This window comes from Mya arenaria, chromosome 6 (genome assembly GCF_026914265.1).
Source record: "Mya arenaria isolate MELC-2E11 chromosome 6, ASM2691426v1".
NCBI classification, from domain to species: domain Eukaryota; kingdom Metazoa; phylum Mollusca; class Bivalvia; order Myida; family Myidae; genus Mya; species Mya arenaria.
In genome coordinates this window covers 14,967,509-14,993,800 of record NC_069127.1, presented here as the reverse complement: position 1 = coordinate 14,993,800, position 26,292 = coordinate 14,967,509, and the positions used below count along the sequence as shown (strand labels likewise).

General features: G+C 35.3%; 1 protein-coding gene across 9 annotated transcripts; it reads right to left on the bottom strand.

Annotated features, from left to right (window-relative positions):
• Positions 1-782: 782 nt before the first annotated feature.
• On the bottom strand, positions 783-26,292 carry LOC128238836 (putative mediator of RNA polymerase II transcription subunit 26). 9 transcript variants are annotated; one of them, XM_052955110.1, is made up of 14 exons: positions 26,136-26,292; positions 24,211-24,333; positions 17,770-17,924; positions 14,814-16,721; positions 14,341-14,492; positions 13,176-13,217; positions 11,833-11,926; positions 10,585-11,574; positions 9,769-9,900; positions 9,455-9,526; positions 8,971-9,068; positions 8,264-8,293; positions 5,407-5,422; positions 783-3,791 (listed from the first exon to the last, which is right to left on the bottom strand). In XM_052955110.1, exons 1-14 carry the CDS (start codon positions 26,153-26,155, stop codon positions 3,739-3,741), a joined length of 3,885 nt encoding a protein of 1,294 aa, XP_052811070.1. In that variant the 5' UTR covers positions 26,156-26,292; the 3' UTR covers positions 783-3,738. The 9 variants fall into 9 exon arrangements, with proteins under 9 accessions (XP_052811070.1, XP_052811066.1, XP_052811065.1 ...); XM_052955113.1 differs by lacking the exon at positions 5,407-5,422 and adding an exon at positions 4,965-4,999 and having other exon boundaries at positions 3,674-3,791; XM_052955112.1 differs by lacking the exons at positions 5,407-5,422; positions 8,264-8,293 and adding exons at positions 4,965-4,999; positions 6,597-6,632 and having other exon boundaries at positions 3,674-3,791.

The following is a 26,292-nucleotide window of genomic DNA, read 5'->3' as shown; positions in this document are numbered from 1 at the left end:
CTTGACTATGATTGGTCACATGTCTCAACAAGATAGTAAGGCACAAGTTGACTATGATTGGTCACATGTCTCAACAAGATAGTCAGACACAACTTGACTATGATTGGTCACATGTCTCAACAAGATAGTCAGGCACAACTTGACTATGATTGGTCCTTGTCCATACAAGATAGTCAGACCCAACTTGACTATGATTGGTCAGATGTCTCAACAAGATAGTAAGACACGACTTGACAATGATAGATCCCATGTCCAAACAAGAAAGTAAGCCACAAATTGACTATGATTGGTCCATGTCCATACAAGATAGTAAGGCATGGTCCATGTCCATACAAGATAGTAAGGCACAACTTGACTATGATTGGTCCCATGTTCAAACAAGATAGTAAGGCACAACTTGACTATGATTGGTCCATGTCCAAACAAGATAGTAAGGCACAACTTGACTATGATTGGTCCATGTCCAAACAAGATAGTAAGGCACAACTTGACTATGATTGGTCACATGTCAAAACAAGATAGTAAGGCACAAGTTGACTATGATTTGTCCCATGTTCAAACAAGATAGCCAGGCACAACTTGACTATGATTGGTCCCATGTTCAAACAAGATAGCCAGGCACAACTTGACTATGATTGGTTCGTGTCCAAACAAGATAGTAAGGCACAACTTGACTATGATTGGTCACATGTTGGAACAAGAAAGTAAGGCACGACTTGACTATCGGGTATGATTAAAGAGGTATGAAAAACAAATATTAAATTGTGTCTCTATAAATTTATTCCCACAATGTAACTTTATCACAGGAGTTAAGATCAATGATCATAAATACAAACTAAACAAATATTAACAGCTAGATATTAAATAATTACATAAAAAAATCTGACATGTATACATTTCAATATTATCATTTAATAGATAAGTTCTGTTGACAAAATGATTATACAAATGTGTACAAAAACATTTATTATCTTCTGCAATGACATAGTCTTCTATAATCACCTCTTTTTGATAAACCAATGCAGGAAGTCTAACATATATGTTCTTAAAGCACCAATAGAGAAACTACAAGTATGACTACCCCTAGGGTGGTACTTTTACCTCTGGGGTGGTATTATGTATGCCTTGGATGGTATTTGAATCCCTTGGGCAGTATTATGTACCCCTGGGGTGGTACTCTATACCCCTGGGCTGGTATTATGTATGCCTTTGATGGAATATGATACCACTGGGGTAGTATTATATACCCCAGTACGGTATTATGTACCCCTGGTGTGGTATTTTATACTCCTGGGGTGGTATTTTATACTCCTGGGGTGGTATTTTATACTCCTGGGGTGGTATTTCATGTACATATTTTTTATATGTTTTAAGATATAAAACTGCATACCGGTATAGTTCTTTATAATGTATTTAACTGTTAAAAGTCTTGCTCATAGAGCAAAGTTTAATCAATAATTGTATGTAACATTTGAAACTAGGTTGTGAGAGTGGACGCAAGATGTAAGTGAATTTGGTTCCAGTGGAATATGTTATCATTGATTGCATTACAATCTCTCCTTCTGTTAAAACTCCTTGCATTTACAAATGAGCTTTCATTGAAACATGTGTGCAAACAAAATATATATAGAACGATGATTTATTTGCTGTTGTGGAAATTTATGAACACATGATTCAGGAATGTATAACCTGTACATATAGATACACATGTAAAATCTTAATTATCACATGACGATGGGACGGAATAGAACATTTATCACATGATGAAGGGATGGAATAGAACAATTATCACATGAGGATGGGACGGAATAGAACATTTATCACATTCAACACAAACTCACATGAAATACTTTTTTGTAAACAATAAATAAATACATTTTAAAATTTTAATAATTCCTAACATAGCATCTAAAAAATGAGCTTACAAGTCTTAGAAATAATTCTTGTATTTAATATGTTGTTTCCCATTTAAAACAGAAAATGGAATGTAGACTATCAGTATTGTGCACAAGGCAAATTCAAAAAGAGCCCATTATGGAATAAACATTTATTCATAATAAACTAGGAGAAAAAAACAACTGTGACTTATAGGAATATGTTCAAAATAAAGCCAAGCCGGTTGATGTTTACATGAGGTTTACCTCAACTATTTGAAACACAGATGTAACTGTGATACAGAGAGGTTCTTGCTTGAGACAACTTTCAGAATAAAGTCATCTTAAAATATTGCTTTTTCTGCAGTCATTTTCATAGTATATATCGAAACGTGTTATTTAATATTTACTGCTAAAACTAAATTTATCTACAGCTTGAGAGATCAATCAATTCCTGATAAAGAAGAATTGGCAAAATTAAGATATATGCAGTTCATTATATTCATTTTCTAATAACTTCATCAATGATTGACAGTTCACAACAAAGTGAGCAAAGCTCTTAAAATTTCAATAGAAAAAGTAAACAGAACACGCAAAAATGAACTTGTACATATTTCGTATGTTATGCTTTAGAAATTTCTTTACTTAGTGTTAGTAAGATTGAAGAAACGCAACAAAACCAAAAAAAGTTAAGAGGTAGATATTCAGGGATTTCCGATATAAATTTGGAATAGAAGGATTTCTACTTGCACATATACATGTAGCCACAAATAAAGTCTTAGATTGCAGTTGGAGTTCTGAGTCGTAAGAGTTAGCCCCATGAAGAACTGTTCATACATGTGTATACAAGAAACATTCAAACTCACTTTGTGCGGACAAGTCTGTCTGATGCAGACACACATTTTACACTTGTCTTTGATAGCCTCTAGACGTAAGTTTGTAAATATATATACATCACTCTAAAAGTAGTCCACACATACAGTACTACCATACAAGTAGTGTTTTGCTATTACTGCTCTTTTACCAGCATGTATTCAGCAGGTACATAATTATATTGATAATGTCCAACTTGAAACCAATCTTTCCGAAATTAAATGAAAAATTGGTTTAATGGATGTACCCCCACCAGAATTATTTTAATCAATGTTGCCAGTGATAAATTCTCCATTTTATACTCAACACAAAAGAATAATGACTGACTTGAATGACTGAAAATGGTCCTCTAAATACTTGATACATCACAGTTAAAGTGAATATAAACTCACACTATTGCATTTCAGGCCTAAACTACAAGCCTTCCAGTTCATCAGCTCTATAAACAAGTAAATTTAAAAAAAAAAGTTTATAACATATCATGTAGGAATTGAAGCAGATTGGTAAAAGACGGATGCAATAAAATGCCAGCAGTACAAAAACCTGTTTCAATTAAGATTTAGTCATATATTCAACTTAATATACCTTAGTTTCATAATTTTGTATTAATAATAAAATAAAACCCATTTGTGATATACCTCTGACATGAGATTTAAACTTAAAACTATAACCCTTCATAGGAACTGGACCCTATAGTGTTGATAAATATGAGCTAGGATCATCACCCCAGCCTAGGTCTAACAGCCTTCAGATACAGCCATCTTCAGCTCATGGAAAGAGATTTGACAGAGAAAATAACCCATCCTCTAAATGCGCAAATTGCACAGCCCAGAGAAATATTTCTGTCCCAAAACTGCTTCAGTAATGGAAGGGCACAAAACACATACATTTGTATTAACAATGTGTAATGGTGGAACACTACTGCTGTCTGTGTACATTTCGTTTCAACGCTGCTGAAGTGATCCGTAATCTTGCCTTGTGATTCCCGGTTTCAATGATGCGGCGCTGGGCCGTGAGCGGTGCATGACCCTTGAATCCTGACACCTGAAAAATAATTATGAACATTACCTGCATTATTTCTCTGCGAACACATTGTGAAACATTAATTTCAATCGTATTTGAATGTAACTATTTCCATGACAACAATGGTATTTTATTCCAATTGAGAGCAAACAGATATTACTAATTCTTATCCAATCATAGATACATGTACTTATTCTATCTTTTAGTTTTCCAGAAAAATAGACATATTCTTTTTTTAACCATTTTCTCTGGTTTACATGCTCCTTTACTGCAGCACAGTTATAGTGAGAATTGAGCCAGAAATGGGTGCCACTCGACACAAAACAAACACAGCAACAAAAGCACAACCTTTTCATACACAGCACATACATTTAGACAAATACCGTTAGACACAGATTCTAGGAGAGAAATGAGAAATTCTGTAACATGTTGATTTATTACTTGTGCAACAACTTCATATTACAGTGTGATTCATTTATTAACTGTAAGAATGGTTCTAAAACTGAATCTATTGCATCATTTAGTGAACATGTTTTGTCTAAGCAGGGCCCACGTTCACTTGCGTATTTACTTTTCAGACTTAAAAAAATGCAAATCTTTATCTTATTTTAAAATCACTACTAGAAGGGTTATAAAAATGAAAGTTGCTCTGTTTGTTATAAATAATACACCAGTCAATTGTAACCACGCCCCCCCCCCCCCCCAGGTCGGGGGAATAGCAGGGACTTTGACTTTCGGTCCAGCCAAGCCAAGGTAAAATCCCTGCCCTGCGGAGGTAAACTGCTGATAAAATCCCTGCCAAATGCCCCCACACCCCAGGGACTTTAGGTTACAAAGGCCCCCATTCCCTCCTATTTTTGACTGGAAGACATTATAAACCACTGCATGCACCCGGCACTGGGGGGTCACTGGAAGGTAAAAACACAGCCCATTTCCCAGCTATCCCCGGTACACCCCAACACCTGTGGCGCCGTGGCTGCAATTGACTGGTGCATAACAAGTTTTATAATAAATTATTCATGCTTTATTTATATGCTGTTTTTTAAACATTTATATTTGCTTTTCTGAGTCTATTAGTCACAAATTCAGGCAAGTGGCAACTGAATATGGCCCCTGTAGAGGGAGAGGACAGTTAAGGGAGGTAACTGGGTGAAAGGGGAAGCAACTGTGCAGATCACGGTCCCTAGACCTTACCACAACATGCCCTAATAGTAGGTCACCCGTGGTAACTGTAAACAATAACATGGAACAACAAGATGAAACACGGTGAACAAGGTGAGGCAACTGCATTCAACACTGCACCAAGTGCATATATTGTATGACAGAAGTTCTTTCTATGAAAAATCTTAGACATAATATATGAGTCTAATCAGCATTATAAAACAAAAACCAAAACAATCACTGAATACGCCTCATGCCATAATTATCATCATACAGAGCCCATTCTATTAGTTCAAATAATAATATGTCCTGGCAAGCGTATGCGGATTCGTTATGGTCATGATCGTTGAATGAAACCTTATAATGTAATTGTGTAAATAGCACTTTCTAGCAAACCAAATATATCAAACAAAATTGCATGCTTCAAAGTTAAATGTATGTTTGTGTTATAATAATATTTGAAATGGAAAATTACCAGCTATTTTAATATTCTGAAATTTAAAGTCAGTATCTTTTGCTCTCTTGTATTCCTATATACCCCGGTAGTAAATATAACAGCTTTGACAATATTGCTTGCAAGACAACATCACAAATAAAATCTAGACGGTTGACTGCTGGAATCAAACAAATATTTAGCCAGGCTGCCGTATAATAATGCTTGAATTGATTTTGAGTCAGAGCCAACTTAGTTTAAACATTATTTATTTTATGAAAATACATTGATACAACACATACTATACAGATATCATCATAAGGATTGAGGAGATAGCTGAAAGCTACTATTATTACCTCGCTCATTTTCTAACATGGCATTGTAGAAATTGAAAATTGATGTCACAATCCATAAATTTTGTAAATATTTTATATTGATATAGTTTATGGGAATGATAAAATGTATTCGAAAGAATAAAATCTAGGATGTTTCAGTGCGTATAAATGATAGAAGAAAAATGAGAGTAAAAGTGTGTGGTCTAGTCAAAACCAAAAGAATCAACTTGCAATTGCTACCTGACCTAAAATTGAACATAGGACTAAAGAAAGTGTGTCGCAAAATGATTGAGAATAACATGAACAAGAAAGAAAACAAAAAAGGCTTGTTCATTACACTAACTCTCCCTTTATTTATTAAAAAGATCTTAAATAATATATCAAATAGAGTCGAAACCTGTTAACTCGATATAGCTTGGCTCAATTTCCTCTTTGACCTGAAGTTGATGTAAAGGACCTTTTTTTTTTACAATACGTTCATGATTACTCAATTTCAACAAGGTGAATTTTTAGTTAAGCTCAATGTCATTTGCATGATCCCAAGTAGGAATTTCACACTTTATTCTGTTAGCTTGGCTTGACGTCATTTTTGCGGTCCCAGGTAAGAATTTCACTTCACAACAGTTACTTGTTTTTTTTTGCTTGTATGTTCTATAAATAGCCCTCTCCAGTGGAGATAATCTAGTAAAATAACAAATGAGGTAAACATGATTTTATTTAACAAAAAAAAAACATTCTGTAATTATTCCCGCTTGGCTCAAAGTATTTTGGCTGGTCCCTAGGATAACGAGCCAACAGGTTTCGACTGTATATTATTTCGTAATAAACTGCTACTAAAGACGAATGGCAGCCTGGCTATGTGCTCCCCTAGCCCTAGAGAACAACACCCTGGCTTACTGTCTCATCTGGGTCTGACTGCCCACCAGCCTCATGCTACAGCACAGAGAGAGAGGAAGTATACATTATCGGCCATAAAAATCATCAGGGTTTGATATGAGTTAACATGTATAATGTTTTGATGATCATAAGAATTAATTGTTGCTAATAATAATACATATTATGTTTATAGAGCTAAGAAAATGGATGGAATTTGTTGGCAAAGCATGTCTGTGTTCAATTTCTCCACACCAGAAACAAACAAAATAAAAAGTTTTTAGATTCTGTGACATTATCAATGTTGAGTTCGATAAGCTTGTACATTACTGCCTGCTCTTGTGTCATTATCGTAAACATGATATAATATTATTATCTGTTTTACAACGTCACATACCTTAAAATGAAGCTTTCGTGGTGATAAATATGTTTTTGATTTAGAAGGTGTAAAACCAAGTGGTTATATCAGATATTTCAGGGTATTGTGAGATGCTATACCATTTTGCATATTGACATTATATCATAGTATAAAAGTCCTGTGTACCAAGCTTCATGTAAATTCATGTAAATTTTGCATGTGTGCTTCAGTTTTGACAATGTTTTTATGTACTGTAGAAGGCCGCAGCAAGACTACGACAAGGATATAAAACATTTATAAAAGTAACATTTACCAATACAGTCAAACCTGTAATGAGTGGCCACCTCATTGAAAAAAACATATTGGATGCTTAAAACGGGTGGCCATTTTTTATTGCTGTTATTTTTGCCTTTGACATTTAAAGAAGTTACAAATGCTCAATTTCCGTTATATTCCTTCACAATTGACATTGACTTATGGTATGTCTGTCCACAGTTAAATTCCTTGGCAACACTTCTTGCATTTTGACCAATTATATACACTCAACACATTATTTCAACTAAAACACATGTGATCAGTTTAACTGTCAAAAATGATCAAAATTGAAAAGAAAATCACACAGTTCATTCAAAAAGATAGAAATCCATGCACTTCAAAATTAAATTAAATTTTATACTAATCATAACTGATTTCATCACTTTTCAGTGAGAATGCAAGCTGAAATTCCATAATAACCGATTTTCTGTGTCGGTTTCCTAAATATTAATATTTTTTTAATTATCTATTCATTATTGTGTTAATTCTGATCAAAACTTTCACCAAGTTGTTATTAACATGATGTAATACGCCTTTTGATGATGACGAAATTTTCAGAGGTCACTGTATTTATTCATAAACTTTGCGTATTAGAAAACACACGATCTTAATGATTATCTCAGAGTGATAATTTATTTGTGGAAGTATCAGTGACATAGAATAGTGGCCATTAACTTGTGTCTATTTGGCTTCATGAGATCAAAGATTAGTGACCCCGGCTGCGTATGGCAGTTGGCTGCTTAATGCATGTACTTTATATAGCAAAAACGTCAAGGAGAAATTTGGAGTGGCTGGATAATACAGTTGTTATCAGGAATTTAAAAACAGATGGCCTTACGACCAGGTTTGAATGTAGTTATAATCAAGGCATATTGTATAGCAAACAATGTAAGTGGATGTTATCATAATTTGCATGATTGTTATCAATTAGGAGGTTAAGGCAAAACCAAGTGATTATAATGATGAACATAGTCGAACATGGAAAGAGAGAAAATAGTAGCTCTTTTTTAACTGTTACCTTTCCATCTTCATTAAGAAATGATGAACGCTGTAAGTGCAGAACGAGCAAGGGATGAATAGTATTACATTTTCTTCAATATGTTATCAGGAATTTAACAGCAGTGCCAAATCCAACTGATATACAGTGAAATAATACTCATTAATTTCAGTCAAATATACAAAGATGTTTTTCAAGGTAATTATCTGACTATTGATTGACTCAACAGTTTGGAAAAGCATAAAAGATATATCCTTTCTCATTTGTGATTTTTGTTTGCAGCGCAGACCAATGCATTTGAAATCCCTTTCAAGGAGAAAGAAATATTTTTGTGTGGAACGTATTCATATTCTCACTTGGACAGAACGGATGAAAAGCAAGCTTAATGTTATAATAAAAGTTGCAAATATGATGTCTAAATGACCTATCTATAATCATGCCAAGGGTTAATGCAGGATTTTAGGAGATCACTGCAATACCATGCCACTCACAGTTATATTTTGGACTGATATTAAATAGAATATTGAAACCATTTAACAACACCCTAACTGGGCTAGAGGTCTCATCTATTTGATAATAAGATTGTCAATGGAACTGAATAATGCTCCCTAAGGAACACTAAGTAATCCAACTGCACTGAGGAAATAATGTTTAGGTTTAGGTCAACTAGAGACTTTAGGGAGCATTACAATCAATTTGCTTGTTGACAAGTGACAATGTCTACCTACATGGACAACATGTTGCCTCTGCTGCTGCTCTTGCTGTTGTTGTTGTGTTGGTACTGGCTGGTTCGTTGTGCCGTTGACTGGTATCTGCCCTTCTGTCACTGAAATAGGAAATCAGTATGATAACTCAGTGAAAAAAAAAGAGTAGATGTTTGAAATGTTACACAAAAGAAAGCAGAGCGAGCTATAGGTATTCATGATTCAAATCCTATGTAAGCCTTCCATAATTATGGCATGTATGAGATATTGAAATGTTTTTTGGATGCATCTAAAATCCCAGGGTATATGTCAACATTCCCTGGTTTTCTAAACAAATACCCCTGTGAAGGTCTCCAGAAATATGGCATTTATGAATACTAGTCATCAAGATTACCAAAACATACAAACACTTTTTAACAAGCAAGTGAACAATGCTACAGAAGAGTTAACGCGTTAAGCCCCATTCAACTAGTTATACATATAGGAGCTAAGGTACGTGATTGTATACCTTGTAACTGTTCATTAAGACGATCCAGGGACTGCATCAGCCTCTGTTCCTCCACAGACAGTGCTGATTTCACTGGAAAATACAAACATTGCACCTTATAGTCTTCACTTCACATTACATTACATGAACATTACATATAAACACCATCACTAAGACATGTATAAACACAACGCATTGTGATAAAAACAACAACATTATAACAATATATTTCAATATATTGAAATTTGTGAATCCTGTGATCACTTGGCATCACAATATCTGCTCTCTAATATTAGTACAAACAATTTATCTATACAAGTGAAACTCAGTGTTACTTTTAGGCTTGGTTGCTATGACAGCTTGCTGCCTGGTCTGGGCCTCGTCTATGGCCTGGTGTATGTGGCTCTCTGACACAGACTGGTTCGCGAGCTGCTCTGCTGCCAGGAAACCTGCCAGACTCTCACTCACTGTAACATGTATACACACACACAAGGATAAGGATAAAAAGTAATGTTTATGGCTGTAATTGCTGGTATAAAATACTACCCATAAAAATCTTAACATTTCGTATGTTAAGATCAATTCTGACAGATCACCATTAAGGTTAATATAAATGTTTTACAGAAAAAATTGTTTGCAAGCAACATCTTCCTTTAGAATTATCATATATTGAAAGCTTTTTTCTTAAAGCGACCTTAACTAGTTAGATTATAAGTATCTTCCATGGCCGAGAGTGTAAGATAGGTTCATTCCGACCCGAGCGTAGGGTGTTTTGCGGAAACAAGGTATGCAGTGATTCAGAGTATGTAAATGGTCTGATAGGTCTTTAAATAGTTCTAAGAAGAGTGAAGCATTATTTCTTGAAAGGTGCGTGAAAACTGTTTTCTGGTGACATTTGAAGCGAGAAATAATTAACTCGCGTTCTAAATATTGCCACCAGACAAGGTTTCCATGATGCGCTACAGACGACAGTCTTCAACAAGGGAGGTAATCACAATGTGGCGACCATTAAAAGAAGTTCCATACGGGCATTTTATCTTCGCCCGTGGGCAAGATAAGAATTTTTAGCATAGTTAAATTAATGGATCTACTTATCTGAGGTGGGAGAAAAAACTACCGGTATCTAGTTAGATAAAGATAGCAGAACTCACCGTCAGCTCCATTCTGGAAAGGGTTGCCGGTTGTCTGTGGTTCGGCGTGGCTTTGGACAGGAGCTTGGTAAACAGTGTACCCCTGCTGGGGGGAGGCCTGCCTGGACTTGAGGCTTTGGGGGTTTGGCTGCTGCTTTCTCTGCTGCAGCAAGCCGTATCTCCTTGTGTATGTGTTTGCAGCAGCAGCATTGTCTAATGAGTTTTGACGACGAATGGCAGGATTGTTAGTGTTGTTGGTGTGAGGTGGCTGTGCTACCCTGTTGAGACTGTTAAACTGGCCTAGGGTATTGCCATCAATGTATGTGTGAGCCACGGGAGCGGCCTGCCTAGGCCCGGTCTGATTTCCGTCTGGTCCTACTGGAGTCTGTCCCTTGTCAGGCGTGGCTGTGGAGTTCCTGCTGAGACATGTTCGTAGCTTGTCCCACAGGAAGTTGATCTCATCATCAGTAGGAGTCCTGTCAATTCTTAAACCATTGTCATCATATACAGCCCCTTCATGTTTAGATCCAGCACTGGTCTGGGTAGGGCCATTCATACTACAAGCAGGGGCTGGGCCCTGACTGGTCATCACTTGTTTACCATTGGGGTACAAAAATGGAGCACTGTCACCCTTGGGCATTATAATGCTTGTGACAGCATAGCTGCCCTTCTGTGGTGGTTCTGGCTTCATGTAACTTGTAGAAGTATTGTACACTGTCACCGGAGCAACAGTCACTGCTGTTTGATTGGCTCGTGCCATTGCAGGCACTTTCTCCATGAAGTTGCCATTGACAATGGTCATTTTCTCGTTCCCACCAGTTGGGTCAAGGTTTAGTGTGCTCTGGGTGATAATATGCGCAGTACCCTGGGGTCGGACAACCTGTGTCTTGGCACGGGGTATTGTGCTTGTGCGCACGGTGGCACTGGTAGCCCGTGGAGGCTTGCTGTCCACCCTGGATGACTTGGGAGTCACGGCTGACACCGGCCTTGTAGGTTTTTCACTTCCTGCATCTAAAACAGACGGTCCCAATTCTGATTGTTAGATTGATGGGTAAAACCTTTTCCTTCTAATTTACTTTTAAAAGATGAATATTATGTAAGCAACTAGATATATCACTTAATATAAACCATTCATCAGACTATTGAGGCAATAATCATATACATATTTAAAAGATAGCATGACTAATCAAAAGTTACTAGTACATCATTTGTATCATTTTAAATGTAGAAACCCACTGGTATTACAAATAGAAAACCACGATGACCTACCATCCCTCCTCACAAATATCTTATCATCTGAACTGTAATGTTCTGGCTCGTCATAGTAACACATGTCATCAAACCGAACATTCTTCTTTGTTGGCTGAAATATATATATTCAACATTCACAAATAATTACGAGTTAAAAATACACAATCTGCATATCATGTTCATTTCAAAGTAAAAGACAAAACATAATATTTTCAATATTCATACAAAAATGACAAAATACTGTAGATAAGACATTTGTTGTTGAATCCTTTTGCAATGTGTGAATGCGCATGTGAGTTTGGTTTGTGGTTACCAAGCAGGACAAGCAGTTCTCCTCTCAGTTCTATGGTTTTCTCCACAACACAAGACCACTCTGTCGCATAACATAGTGCCAATGAGAGTGATACATACAATGTTGAAATATACAGTATAATAATTGTAAAATACTATTAAATCCGCATTTAAAAAGAAATTAATGTAGGCAGGAAATATTTTGCTAAAGAAAAAAACAAAGAAGCAAAAACTTTCATACTTTAAAGAAACGAACACAATCTGTTTTTAACAAAGCAATACCAGAAAAGTATAAATGCATTGTACATCTACCACTGAACATCTACCATATTGTATATTGCAAGATATTGCTATTGCTACTTAAGCTCTACTCATAGAGTCAGAAACAAAGGATCACACAATGAGCTTTTAAGTAAATGCAGATTATAACAAGAGCCCTGCGGAGCAAACACCAATGCTCATCTGTCATTGTTTTCAGTAAAAAAGGCCCATAACTCAACAAATATTAAAGGCAAAGTTACATGGGCCTGTTATAAATGGGCTGATTATCTCTGGAAATATTAGGACCAATTTAATTTAGAATAGCTTGTTTGTTTTTTTCAGTAATGGCAAAGGATAATGTTTTTGCACACAGTGACAATGATGACTCCATCAACAATGCTAACTTAGTAAGGCTATGACAAAGCCTCAAATTATTTTCTTTGATAAACGGATGTGTTAAAAATTCATGATGAGGATACATTTCTGAGGCCTGAATAATATGTAGTCAGTGAGAATCAGGGATTAGAAAACATCAAGAATTAAACTATATAAAAAACTATCAATAGTTAACACACATAAGAAATTTTGCAAAATCTGTTTTAACTTTGCACAAAGAAAGCAAGTGAAGTCTATATTGAAATTTCAAAATACATGCAATTAATAGAAAAAAGGTGTAACACATGAAAAAGTGGGGTGTTTAATGATATTAAAATTATATTTGAAATGGCAACGCTCAAGTCTTATACTTTCACTTGTATACAAATTTATTCATACTACACACTCCACATTTCCATGGTTACATTACCAACCGTAGTTGCAGATTTGTTGCGCTTTTCTTTTTCTCTTAACATCTGTGTTACACCATAATTTACATGTAATATGATGTTATAGCGAGAGATATTTGTAAAACTTGTATGCCCCCCTAATGGAAGCCAAGTAGTTGTTTTACATTTACTGGTAATGTCTGTGGAGTAATTTAAGGTTATGCCAACATGTTGGAGTACAATAGGAATAATTATTGAGCCGTTCTAAATATTGTTACAGGAGTTGATGAGTTATTCTTTCCATCAAACTGCATGACAGCAGTGAATTACTTAATGGGATAACATATAGTAAAGAATATGGGCAATGCAAGTTTTACAGATATACAAAGCTGCTTAAAGGTCAACTTAAGTGGTAACCAATTTGTTTATAATAATTTGACAATGGTCAATTTCTTACAACTTTCAAGCAAACTTTTAGTTATTGATCATTGTAAAAATATATTAAATGCCTGTTTTTAAAGATGACCATGACTGTGGTCAATTTAGTGACCTTGACTTTTGATTTTTTGATCTAAAAAAAGGAATGTCCACAATAGGGATCTACAGGTCATGACCAACTTCTCCACCAAATGTTCAAGGTCACTATGACCAATTTCCCTACAAAGTCTGAGGACCCTTAACCCAAGCATATTCTAATTCAATAGTAAAAGATTGCTGTGTTTAAGGGTACTGTCACCGTGATCTTAGACCTTCTGACCTCAAATCAATAGCAGGCATCTGCTGGTCTTGACCCTCCCCCCTTTCAAGATTGAGGATCATGGGCCCAAGTGTTTTCTATTCATCAACCAGGCAAGGATTGGTATACAAAAATCTCCAGCTTCTTCAAAGGGTGGCATAATAAAAGTGTACATGTACCGAAAAACATAATGCCTATGTCTTCTAGCTATCACTATTTTTGGAGTTTTAAGAGAAAACAGTCATCCATTTTTTTTAATTACATTTAACAGAGAGGACATGCCAACTATCATGCCAACAGTTAATATACTGGCAGACATATAATATATATGTAAAAACACCTGCCCTTGTTTAGACAACAGCAGCATAATACATGTACATCATTTTTTCCAACTACAACACATAACATGAATAATAAATACTTCTTCAAGTCACCCCATCAAAACTAAGCCATACACCTCTAAGGTGAGCCTACCCGTTGTTCTTGCTCCTCTGCGCTGGTCTGCAAGTGGACACGGGTAATCTCCAAGCTGTCCCGGATATCTCGCATGTTTCCCGTGGACCCAGACTTCTTCAGGATCCCGCCTTTCTTCCCGCTTGGTGGACGTTTTAGAATGCTTTTCACCTCTGTGGATAAGGAAGGCATTTATTTTTGCACTCATTGCTACATTTTAATAGAAAATCTTTTTATACAAAAAACCTGCACGACCAATAACTTAAAAAAAAAGATAACAAAAACTACTGAATGCATTATTAAGAGATCTATGCACCATGGGTATTTTTTGGCCTGAAGTTGGACGCCCTTTACCCCTTACTTAGAAAGGAAATTCACTGATGCGTACAGATTTCTTTTTAACTATATTAATGATGTGTACCAAGAACTTTTTTGGACAAAATATTTTGATGTAACCAACTTTAAAGCAGTACAAGTATATTCTTGTGGCTCACCTTTTGGTTCAGGTTCTTTTTCATCACAAATGGTGCTGACAGAGTCCGTGTCTGCAATATCATCCCCGTTCACAGCCGTGGAGGGCCCCATCATATACGGGACTTTGGTTGCGCTCTGGTCACCCCATGATAATGGCACTGTGCCAGTTGTCATTGTCAACCTTGTTGAGCTGGAGGAATCAGACTTTGTGGAACACACAGTTTCGTTGGGTTTCTGCTGGCTGCTGACAGATGATGACTTCTGTTGCTGCTGGTTTTGTTTAGCAGCAAATGCAGCGCCGTAAGAGTTACCGTAGTTAGCTGGGTTTGGCGGAGGTTTAGTAGTAACAGTGGTGGCCGGTGGGGTGGGAGTGATCTTTGTAGCTTGGGCTGTGCTAGGCTTAGGAGATAGCTGTTGAGCAGCAGAACTGGGTTTTGTGGACATCTGTTGTACTGTACGTTGTGGTGCTGAAATTGTGCTAGAGTTCTGTGGTAAAGATGTTGCTCTACTGGCATATCCTACACTGGTCACAGCATTTACCACTGTAGCTTTGCTCTGTTCTGGTTTCACAGGTAAACCATTAGTCACTGTTTCTAGAAAAGAAACACTTCTTTCTTGAGCACTTGAATAATCAGATTGTAAAGCTGAGGGCTGAACACGATCAGCCCTTACATTTTTGACCACATTAGAATTGTCATTACTGTTGTAAGCACCATTTCCAGTCAGGGTGTAAGGTTCAGACACAACAGTGCTTTTTGAACTGACAGATGTTGTATTATTTGGACTGGACAGATTTTCATACAGTGGCACTGTCATGTTGGTGTTGGTGGACCTACCAGAATAAGGGGAGGCATTTGTGACCAGGGTGGGCTGTGTTCCCATCACGCTGGCCTGGGAAGGTGGATGGGGGGACGGTGTCGTCCAAGCTTTCACCTCCACTTTTGGTCGCGGATTTTCCTCCTGCTTCTTTATGTTTTCTTGTTGCTGCTTCTGCTGTTCAAGCATTTGTCGTCGTTTCTCCAGCTGCAACTGTTCCTGTTGTTGTTTCTCATATTGTTGTTGAAGCAACAGCTGCTGTTTCTGTTGCTTCTCCAATGCTCGCTGTTCTTGTTGTTTCTTCTGTTCCTGATCAGCTAATTGTTGATGTATCTCCTTCTGTCGCTGCAGGTAAAACTGCTCTTTCTGTTGCTCTGAAGGTTTTTGGGAAGATTTCAATAAGGCCTGAACTTGTGCATTGTAGGAATCTATATTCTGTGACCCATGTGAATTATTATTTTGATAAGAAGACGTATTGACATTAGTGACAGTTCTTATTGAACTCTTATCGTTATCTGCAAAGGAAACATTTCTTGTCCCATTAATATAACAATTACTATTATTCCCCGATACCCCATTTACCCCACTGTTTTGTTTCTGACCCATATATCCCTCCAGGTCACAGCTTTCTCTCACCGTGTCATTTGAACCATTCTCCTCCAGACTGTCTACAGATGACAGACTCTCGCTCCGCCCCATTTCCCCACCCAATCCATTCTGCTCAACATTAAGCACATCCTCATTTTCTATTTCTTGCATCACCTGCTGGTTAAAGTCTCGCAGTGATTTCTGCTGCTGTTGTAGCAGGGATTGCTGGTAAGTCTCCAATTGTTGTTCGAAAAGTGTTCGGCTATTATTCAAGTTACGCAAACTCTTGTTATGCAGATCCTCCTGTCCACTACTATTTATAGAAGGGTGGGCATACTTGTTAAAGTATGGTTTACTGAGTGGGTCTGAGTTTTGCCTGTAGTAGGAGGGGCTTCGGTGGCCATGTTGGGCGTGGGAGGTGCGAGACTTGGCTGAGCTTGAGCGAACGCTCCCCGAGTTTCCCCGCACAAGTTTGAGGGCATCCTCCAGCTGGGTGTTGGCCCGCCGGGGAGACCAACGGTTTGCTGAAATGGACAACAATCAGGTTAAACAAAAGAAGTACATAAAATGACAAAAGGGAAAATCAGAATGAATAAAATACTGACCCCCTATGATGGGGAAATCAGCTTTCACAATTTCACCAATATAAAGCTAACGTTAATAGAAATGTTTAATCTAAGGAAATTGACAATGACCTCAACCCAAATAAAATTCTTTGTTTTTTTGTTCTTTAAACCTTTTAAGAAAAGCATTATATCAAGTCATTGCACAGTATTGTATAGTAGATTAAAAGCTATTTCAGATTATCTCAACTGACAACTTATATAATATAAAAATTGAAATTCTGAAATAGAACAGCATTGAATTGACCTTATTTAAAAACATAATAAATGCAATACAAAGGTTATCATACTCATTGTGAATGAACCAGAATAAAACCAGTTCACTTTTTATATAAAGCTTTCAATAAAGCCCATCATAGTTGTTCTGAACATCAAATGCATAAAATATGCAAATCTCTACCATCATTTTTCAATATCTTGTCTTCATATTAGGTTAAGCATGATAATTGATATTGTGGATGTCTAAATACCTTGCCTGTACTTTCTAACATATAGAGGAACTTAATACAGAAATTTATGAATGGTTTCTATTTACCTAAACAAAATCAATTGTTACTAATATTCACAAACTTTAGTGGTTGAAATTATATTTTGTCCAATGTGATAATAATATTTTTCAAAAACTGCCAAATATTTATTTTGGTGAATCAGCAGTCAGCCATTATTGATTTTAATCAGGTGAATGGGTAGATTTTAACAGAGGCTGGGAATGGATTTATAGTGGAAATACTACCAATAGATATTGCACTAATCTTCTGTACCTAATTGCAAAGATAATTTGAACGAATACAAAAAACAATGTTATTAATAAAACTGAGCTATAGTTGCAGCCATTTTAACTACTAAACATGATAATTACTGATGTCAAATATTTTGGGCATTTCGCCAACCCATTAAAGAGTCAATCTACATTGGCTGGCTGCAAAGAGTGAGCGTGTTGTGTACATACAGACACTGCTAGTGCCACTGCCTGGTCGACTTGGGAAGTGCGATCGCTGGAACTTCTCGGTCGCCTCCTGCTGTTTTTCTCGCCGCTTGGAGAGAATCTGCTGGCGACGCTTTTCCTCACGTTCAGCCTCTGTCTTCCGCTTGACGGCCAATGCTCTACAATGAAATGGTCAACGGTTCTGTTATCAATGACTTTGTTTTGAATGGTCAGATTAATATACATATACTGTTTAGCTCCAAGCGCAATGCAGATTGTATCATGGACTTGACTATAAAGATGGGCGATTCCGAGATAAAACCAACATCTTGCGTAAGAAACCTAGGTGCTTTCCTGGATTCCAAAATGGACATGGAGCAACACGTGAATGCTGTTTGTAGATCTTGCTATGCTCAATTACGACAAGTAGGCCACATAAGACAATATCTAACCAGTGATGCAACTAAGACCCTTGTGAACTCTCTTGTAACATCCAGACTTGACTACTGCAACTCCCTGCTCCATGGCTAACACAACCTTGAACAAACTTCAAAACACGGCATCATTACAAAGACTCCTCGATTCAACCACATCACACCAGTTTTAAAGGAACTTCACTGGCTTCCTGTGCAATACCGGATTGATTTTAAAATACTGACACATACCTATAAAGTCTTAAATGATCAATCGCCTTGCTACATTAAAAACATGTTAAAGATACATAGACCACAGCATGTTTTGAGATCCCAAAGTGACACTCTCACTCTTGTGATACCAAGATCCCGTACTGTTACATATGGTGATCGTTGCTATGCAAATGCTGCTCCAAAGTTGTGGAATGCGCTTCCACTGGGAATACGGAACTCAAACACTTTAGACTCTTTTAAAAGATCTCTGAAAACTCATTTCTTTTTGAAAATATATGGTAACTGATGATTTCGTATATCTGACACATCTATGCCAAAGCTTGTCATTGTTGTTGTTTTTATATAAGGATAGTTTACTTGGTTTGTGATAATATGTTTGATTTTATGTCTTATATGAATATCTATTTTTTATTTTTATTTTTTTAAATGATTGTTTTATGCTCAACTTGTATAATATGATTGATGCTGTTTTTAAGCTGTAAGCCTGTATTTATAAAATGTATAGAAATGTAAAGCACTTTTGAACGTATGTGCCATATGAAAAGAGTGCTATATAAATGTGGTATAATAATAATAATAATAATAATAATAATAATAATAATAATAATAATAATAATATGTACGTCAAATCAAATAATGATTATGCTATATATCGTAAAATATCAATCAAGGAAAAAATATTGATTTGAAATTCACATGTTGCACTTCCATGCATAAAAATATGCATACTTTTCTATCAATAGTATTTAACAGAATATAGCATGAGTGTACATCACATAACAAATTAAATATGAATTCAACAGCAACAGCTACAACCTTTTTTATTTCTATGAGCAATAGATTAAAAACTACTAATATTCTCTTCAAATTGATGATATTCTTTAAATGATACCTCTGTCGCAGACATTTCCTAAGGTCAATGTTAAACATTACCACACATTACATATCTCCCAAACTATAACTTCCACTGATCTCCCTAAACCATACACAACATTAAGAAAAGTCAATCCGTGATAATAACCATTAAACACTTTTTATAAATTGTTAAGCATTGATGTTTACCTTTGATTTTTAAGTTTTCTAGATTCACGGCCTGGAGTGATCATCTTTTATATCAATGTTTTCATTATAGCCTTTGTTAACAGGCTTAAATATATATTTTGCAGCCACGAACAGAGATGCCATACCATTCAATACATCATCAAAAGTAAAAATATATAATATTAAATATCACTGAAATTTTACATCAAAATTACAAAAGAAATTGACAATAATATTGGCAGGTCCTTTATAACAATAAATAATAACACAAATATATTTTTAATCTTGTTGTCCATTCTGGCAGTTAGTTGTAAAAAAACAACAAAGCCACCTTCACTTACCTGAACACATTGTGGACTAGATGATTTTCCCCAAAAAATGTTTTTTAAGTAATTTAAACAATGTTTGTTACCTATATGTATGCACTTTGTTTTGTTCTTTACTATGAAAAAGTTAATTAAAAGTCAAATAATTCAATGGGGTTGGCTTAAAAGTGTATACTAGCTTCAATTTAGATAAAAGACCTTGAAGTGTCTTTCTTTTGATATTGTTTTGCTGGAATTTCACGCGCCCATTTGGGAATCCTTATCCTTAAGCATGCCTAAGTGAATTCATTTAGTCTATCGGCCAATTAATTTTACTGTCCAATCAAAACGCTCAGATTCTAGTTAATTCTTAAATTAAGTTAAGTCTAAGGTGGGTATTGAATACGGCCCCAGGATCATATCTGAACTGAGTATCAATCCTACAGAGACAAACTTCAGTTTAATGTACGCTTTCTCTTGATTCACTGACAATTCCAAAGTTTCCATATCATCAAGAGTTTAAATTGAAATAATTTTTTCAAAAATATTGATCTATTAACCCTGCTTAACATGACTCAAAGGAAAGTTAGACAACGAGTGCAATACTGTCATTCAGAGAGCCTGAAATTTGAGCGATACTAGGCGGTATCAGGTAGAATGAATGGTATTCAAGTATTTCAAATAGAACCAAATACAGCAAATAATCAATTTCTTATTTTTCTTTATCTACCAACAAATCTAAGAATTATAACATCTTATAAAGCCAAAGATTTGTTGATAAGCATTAAATAATATCATGATAGTGTGTAATTCATTGGTACATGGAAATTGACATGTCACAAATTATACCACTTTATTTTATGTTTTAAGTTATGGTTAAAGGTTAACAGTATGGTTAAAGATAAGCAGTACATGTATTTACCAAAATAATTGGATCAATACAACACTTGTCACATAGGTGGATGTGATTAATACACCGCCCACACCACCTTCTTGTAATAAGAAGAATTATTGGGAACGATGTATGCTCCTTGAATGCTGTTTGTCGGTGAGATGGCATCAATTATGTTAATGGTCCTAATTAAATTCTACTGTATAGAAATAAGGAAAATAACTTTTAAAATACAATTCAAAATAATCTTTCTTGTGAACAGCACTTATCCTCAACACAGTCAATACCCAACAATCTATGGAGTTATGTAGAAAAGTAGACTTGTCCTGGTGTCCAAGGGCAGAGGGAGGGACAGATGCAAGCACAGATTGACCGACAAGGTGATTCCTAAATACCCCCGACCACCAAGAAGTGGTGGCATATAAAAAATACTGCCATCCCTTTGGACCAAATTTCATATAGGCCACAAAGTAATGTTCATGAACAGTTGTCAGTACAGATATGCTACTTGAAGTAGAAATATATTACAAGTAAAGCATAAGTGCTCAAAGAATTGGCACCAAAACAATTGCTTCAAGAGAGTACACAGAGAGCAATAATTGAATTTGTTATGCATTGAAAATGCTCCAGCGCGTCTTCCTTTGTAGTGCCAATAGCTGAAAATGGATGTAAACGGTGGGTATGGTGTCTTGATTTTTTCTTTCAAAGGTTTATACGAGAACAAAAATGGGGAATGAAGTTCTGCTTAGGACTGACCCTGTGTTGTGTTAAATGTAGGGATGGAAGCGAATATCCGAGTATCCGGATATCACGCAAATATTCGGATACCAAAATGGGTATTCGAATATTCGTTAAGAATTAAAATTTCAATGAAATAGCTTAGCAGAGACATAGCAATTGTTATAAAACTTTTCAGATGAAATATTTCAGGTGACCAACAGTGTCTGTCGCGAAGCAGGTATGTGTCACAAATCGTCTGCTAATTGGGTGTTTGCACAAGGCGTGATATTGTGTCCTTGTGCAGCACCCTGTGAAGTTCTATGACCTTGTTTACAATGACAAGTGTTGTTTAATGATCTCAGATGTGCTTAATTGACACTAATTGGCACTAGTTGATATTAAACGGATTGATCATTAATCCGTAGGAATTGATCGTCCAATCACAAGTTAAGGGTCGTGCAATCAAAGCTATTAATGACCAATCGTATTTTTGATGAATATGCATGAAGAAATTATTGCTATCTGAACAATAAATACATAAACAAATTTGTTTATCTTTTCACTTTTCAATCAAATTTCTATCATTTTGCATCTTGTAATTGTGTTTTGAATTATTAATCGTTATTCCTGTATCATCGCCTCAACAGTAACATGGTGGACGCTAACTTGTTTCTGAACAAGAACATGCGTTCGATTAAGTGCGACATCGAATGAAGACTGTTGTGAAGTATTCGAACATTTCGGACTTGAAAGTAGTGTGTGTACAGTGTTTAATTAAATTATCAAGTATATAAATGATTTATTTCCTATTTAGTATTTATTCACGTTTTATTTTGTGTAGTGTATTTTATTTTTCATACGATATGTAAACATGTTTAGTTGATTGATAAATAAAAAAAGTACATGCATGAATTGTAAATAAAGAAAATCAGATCGTCTTTTTGTCTTCTTATCTTTTCCGCAATTATATCCTTCATTACAAAACACCACAGAAATTGTAGGTATTGCATTAATTGCACAATGTAATGAAATAAAATTACAATCAAATAATCAAAGCGTCATTTAACATGAAACCTGCCGATAAATAACAAAACTCGAAAGCACGAGGCAGTAACCAAGCAACCACCTTGGCCGAAGTGACTATCAAATTCACGGGGTGTTTAAGTGGTATTCATCATGAGGTTTATGACATAAAATGAGTTGTTTAGCTTTGATTATAACATTATAAATTATTAAGACTGAGAAAGAATGAATGAAAAAGTGAAATTGCCATAAGACGAATTATAAATTAAGTGGACAATTATGTCAAATAACAGAAGGTGGGTGACATATAATAGGAAATTTACTTATTATGAAAACATTTTGATACGAGTATCCGGATAGTATTTGAATACTTGATACGAATATCCGGATACCGATTTGGTATCCGGTTTCCATCCCTAGTTAAATGTCAAAGTTCTATACAAAAGTCAAAATATGACCATAAAGTATGGGTTCCTGGTCAATATATTTAAATTGCATGACGATCATGACAACCATAAATCCTAACACAACTCTTAATGATGTTATATCACAAGTATGCTTTTATTGATTACATAATTATATTTCTATCATTCTTTAACTCTTGTGAAAAATAAAATGACTGAACACCAATGCCTGTCTGCTTTCTTCGGTTTAAGATGGTGAATAACTCGAAAATTGTTAAAGTCAGAATTATGTACCTTGATATACATGAGACAATTGTATTTGGAGTATACCCAGTTGCATTTAAATGTCTTAAACACTATATGAGTTATGGCCGAGATTGAGGGGTTTTCACAAGGATGCAAACAACAACCCCAAGGCTAAAACAATAACTAGACAGTTTTTTGACAAGAACACACTTAGATAAAAATACATAAACATTCAAACAAGCATTACAAGCAAAAATATCTATGAATTCTTAAAAGAGGCATTTCCTATCCTTAAACTTGCATTCGCAATATGATTTTGTTCCTGAGCACATGTAACTTGGCAACTGATCTTGAGTTTCTGACTATTTAAATATTTTTATCAAACACGTTAACTGTAGGTCATCATTCATGCATTACAAGTTAAACATATTTATTCAAAGGAAGTAACAGTGACTTAGTTATGGTTTATCATTTAACTTAGGTATGCAGATCATTAAGTATGATGTAACAGCCAAAAATGTGGTCTATTCAGGAACTAACCACAATAACTGGAACTGATAGCACAAAATATTTAGCTCTGCTAGGCAATGAACTATTACTGGTATTGTGATGGAGGTGAATTCCTGGTCCAGTATTCAATATTGATCTTATCCTTATCCTTTGACATGCCTCAGATATTCCATTGAGCCTATTGGTCAGCTTAATATACCGGTCAATCAAAACAATTAGGTTTTATTCTTAAACTTAAGTTCAATCTAAGTTGCTTATTGAATATGTATTGTTAAGGTAATATCTTATCACCAGCTTGTAAATAGCACCAATATTTACTTTCAAAAATATTTTGACACAATGATGTCTTTCAAGTTCTTAAATAAATGTAATTTAGCCACAGTTTCAAAACAATGACTTGATAAAAAAGTCTAAGCTTGGATTTGACCATTCAAAACATACATTTTAGAATATTTGAACAACATATATATTCATAACAACATAATTTGACAAAGAATTCAGTAGGAATGTTGCCAGTAAAAGCAGCAAATCAAAAAGACCAAATATCCAACTTAAAATATGTCAAGGTAATGGAATAACGCTGTTATCTGAATACTTAACGGATTTAGGTCAAGTATAGGGAAAACTGTAAAAATTTAAAAAATAATTTTGATAAATGTTTGGGTAGTTGTACATACCTGCGTCTTTTGTTAGTTTCAATGGATAGTTTGCGAGCTCTGGCTAAGGCATCTGATTTCTCGTTTTCTGCCAGAGTTTTCAAAGTGTCAACATGTTGCCTCTCCATGTGTTTGAATTGTGAGCTGAAAACATCTGGTTAAGGATAAATAATAATATATTTCATAAAAGAATAATACAGAAAATTCAAAAGTGCTGTGAACATAGAAAACACAACACTTGTTCACAGCTCTCAAAATAAAAGCTGTATTTTACTAAAAAGAATTGCTTAATACTATAGTGTTTCTGCCATGGATGATAAAGGGCATGTTTTTTTCCTAAAAAGGGCATAAAATTATTGAATAAAGAAAAAACTGATTATGAAAACACATGTTGTCTGCTCATTACACAAGAACACAATAATCTGTCAAATTGCAAGGCACCAGGCCAACAGGGCTAGATAAAAGGGCTGTGAAACACCATACCATAATCAAAATCCCTAATCCCGGAAAAACTAATTAAAGGTATACTATACTGTTTCCAAATAATTACTCTTTTAGCAACATTTCCAAAATAAATCTGACTATTATGAACTTCCATTTATTCAGAAGTCATTCTATATGTTTTGTGAGTGAATGAAATATCATAAATATTTGTTTTTGATACAATTTGATTATGAACAATTTGAGCCGTATTTGACTAGATCTATTTCTATATTGGGAAAAGAGCTACAGCACGTTGTGTCCGTACAAAACATGGGTAGTTCATGATCTTCAAATGCTAATTAGAATTCTTAGCAAACCATCATTCAACTCATTGACGAAAAACAAAAACTCAACATTAGGACAACGTCTGTCTAATCTGAAAAACATTGTTGCCTAAAAAGGAGTGCCACTTTTACAATGTAAAGCTAAACATTGATTGAGGTAGTGCTGCAAAACATTGGTAAACTCTGTCTTATTCTGTTAATGGACAGCAAATGAAAGATAATTTTAGGCTCTTAACTAGACAATTTGGTTTACTGTGCAAATGGTCAATCAAGCATATTGGGAATGTGCAGTATCCACCAGAAGGTTTTGTAAATGCACTTAAGGAATCAGACCAGGCAGTTGGCTCATACTAACACAAACTTCACTCCCCCACCCTAATCTTTTAGGCCAATCCAGGCACCCCGGCACCAGTTAAGCGAACTTTAAGGAATAACTTACCCTACTAGTGTTGACAATCAGACCAAATATTTACTACCAATTATTAAAGATTAGAGAGCAGTTGTTCTTACGGTAACCGTTCTTACCCAAACACACTTGACTATCTAATACCAAGTGCATTGAACACTTCAGTTCTTACCTATCAGTCAATGACATTCAAATTTTGGATGAACAAGCCTATAAGTGCTAAGCAAGATCCACAACTTGAGCATGCCGCCATGCCCAGAAGCATTTTAGGAGTGTAGTGCTTATGAGCTTGTGGTAATTTTTAACGCTTATCTACAACAGTTGGTCCATAACCATGCATAGCTTATTAACGCTGTTCTTGCCACAGTGATGCAAACTTTTTTATACCTGGGAACACTGATACGAAAATATGTTTTGATCATAAAAATGATTGTGAAAGGGATGAATGATATCCAATATGTTTAGTGTAAAAGAGTAATATATTATGAACAATGTAAATAGCAATTATCTGTGAAAATTGTTACAATAAAGCCAAAAGTATAAGTGAAAGAAAACATGGAGAAATAAACCATATAAAGTAACATTCCAAAGAAAAAAGGACTAGAGGCTACAGTGTACATGTATCAGGTCTTTACTTCTACACTTAAAAGATAAATTGATTATTCACTAAATATAAGACACACAGTTTTATTTCTATCTAAAAATGTTGACTATTGCTGTTGTTGTTTTTTCAATTTCACAACACTAGTAGTTTTTCTTCCATTAAAGGATACGAGTAAGCACCTCCCAACATTTTCTTTCTTATATACGTATAGTTTCTTGTTGAGGATAGTTTTCTTAATTCACATGGTTAGTTTATCACATCACCCTTTTTGTTTTGATGGAATGCATCATTGAAGCAATATTTTGACAAGTACGGACGCCATATTG

Excerpts from the sequence above, each read along its gene's own strand:
- LOC128238836 (XM_052955105.1), bottom strand. The coding sequence starts at position 26,155 with ATGTTGGGAGGTGCTTACTC. Across the intron at positions 24,334-26,135 it reads ATGTTGGGAGGTGCTTACTC|CTCACAATTCAAACACATGG; the intron begins GTATCCTTTAAT and ends AGATGTTTTCAG. Across the intron at positions 9,069-9,454 it reads TCTTAATGAACAGTTACAAG|TGACAGAAGGGCAGATACCA; the intron begins GTATACAATCAC and ends TTCCTATTTCAG.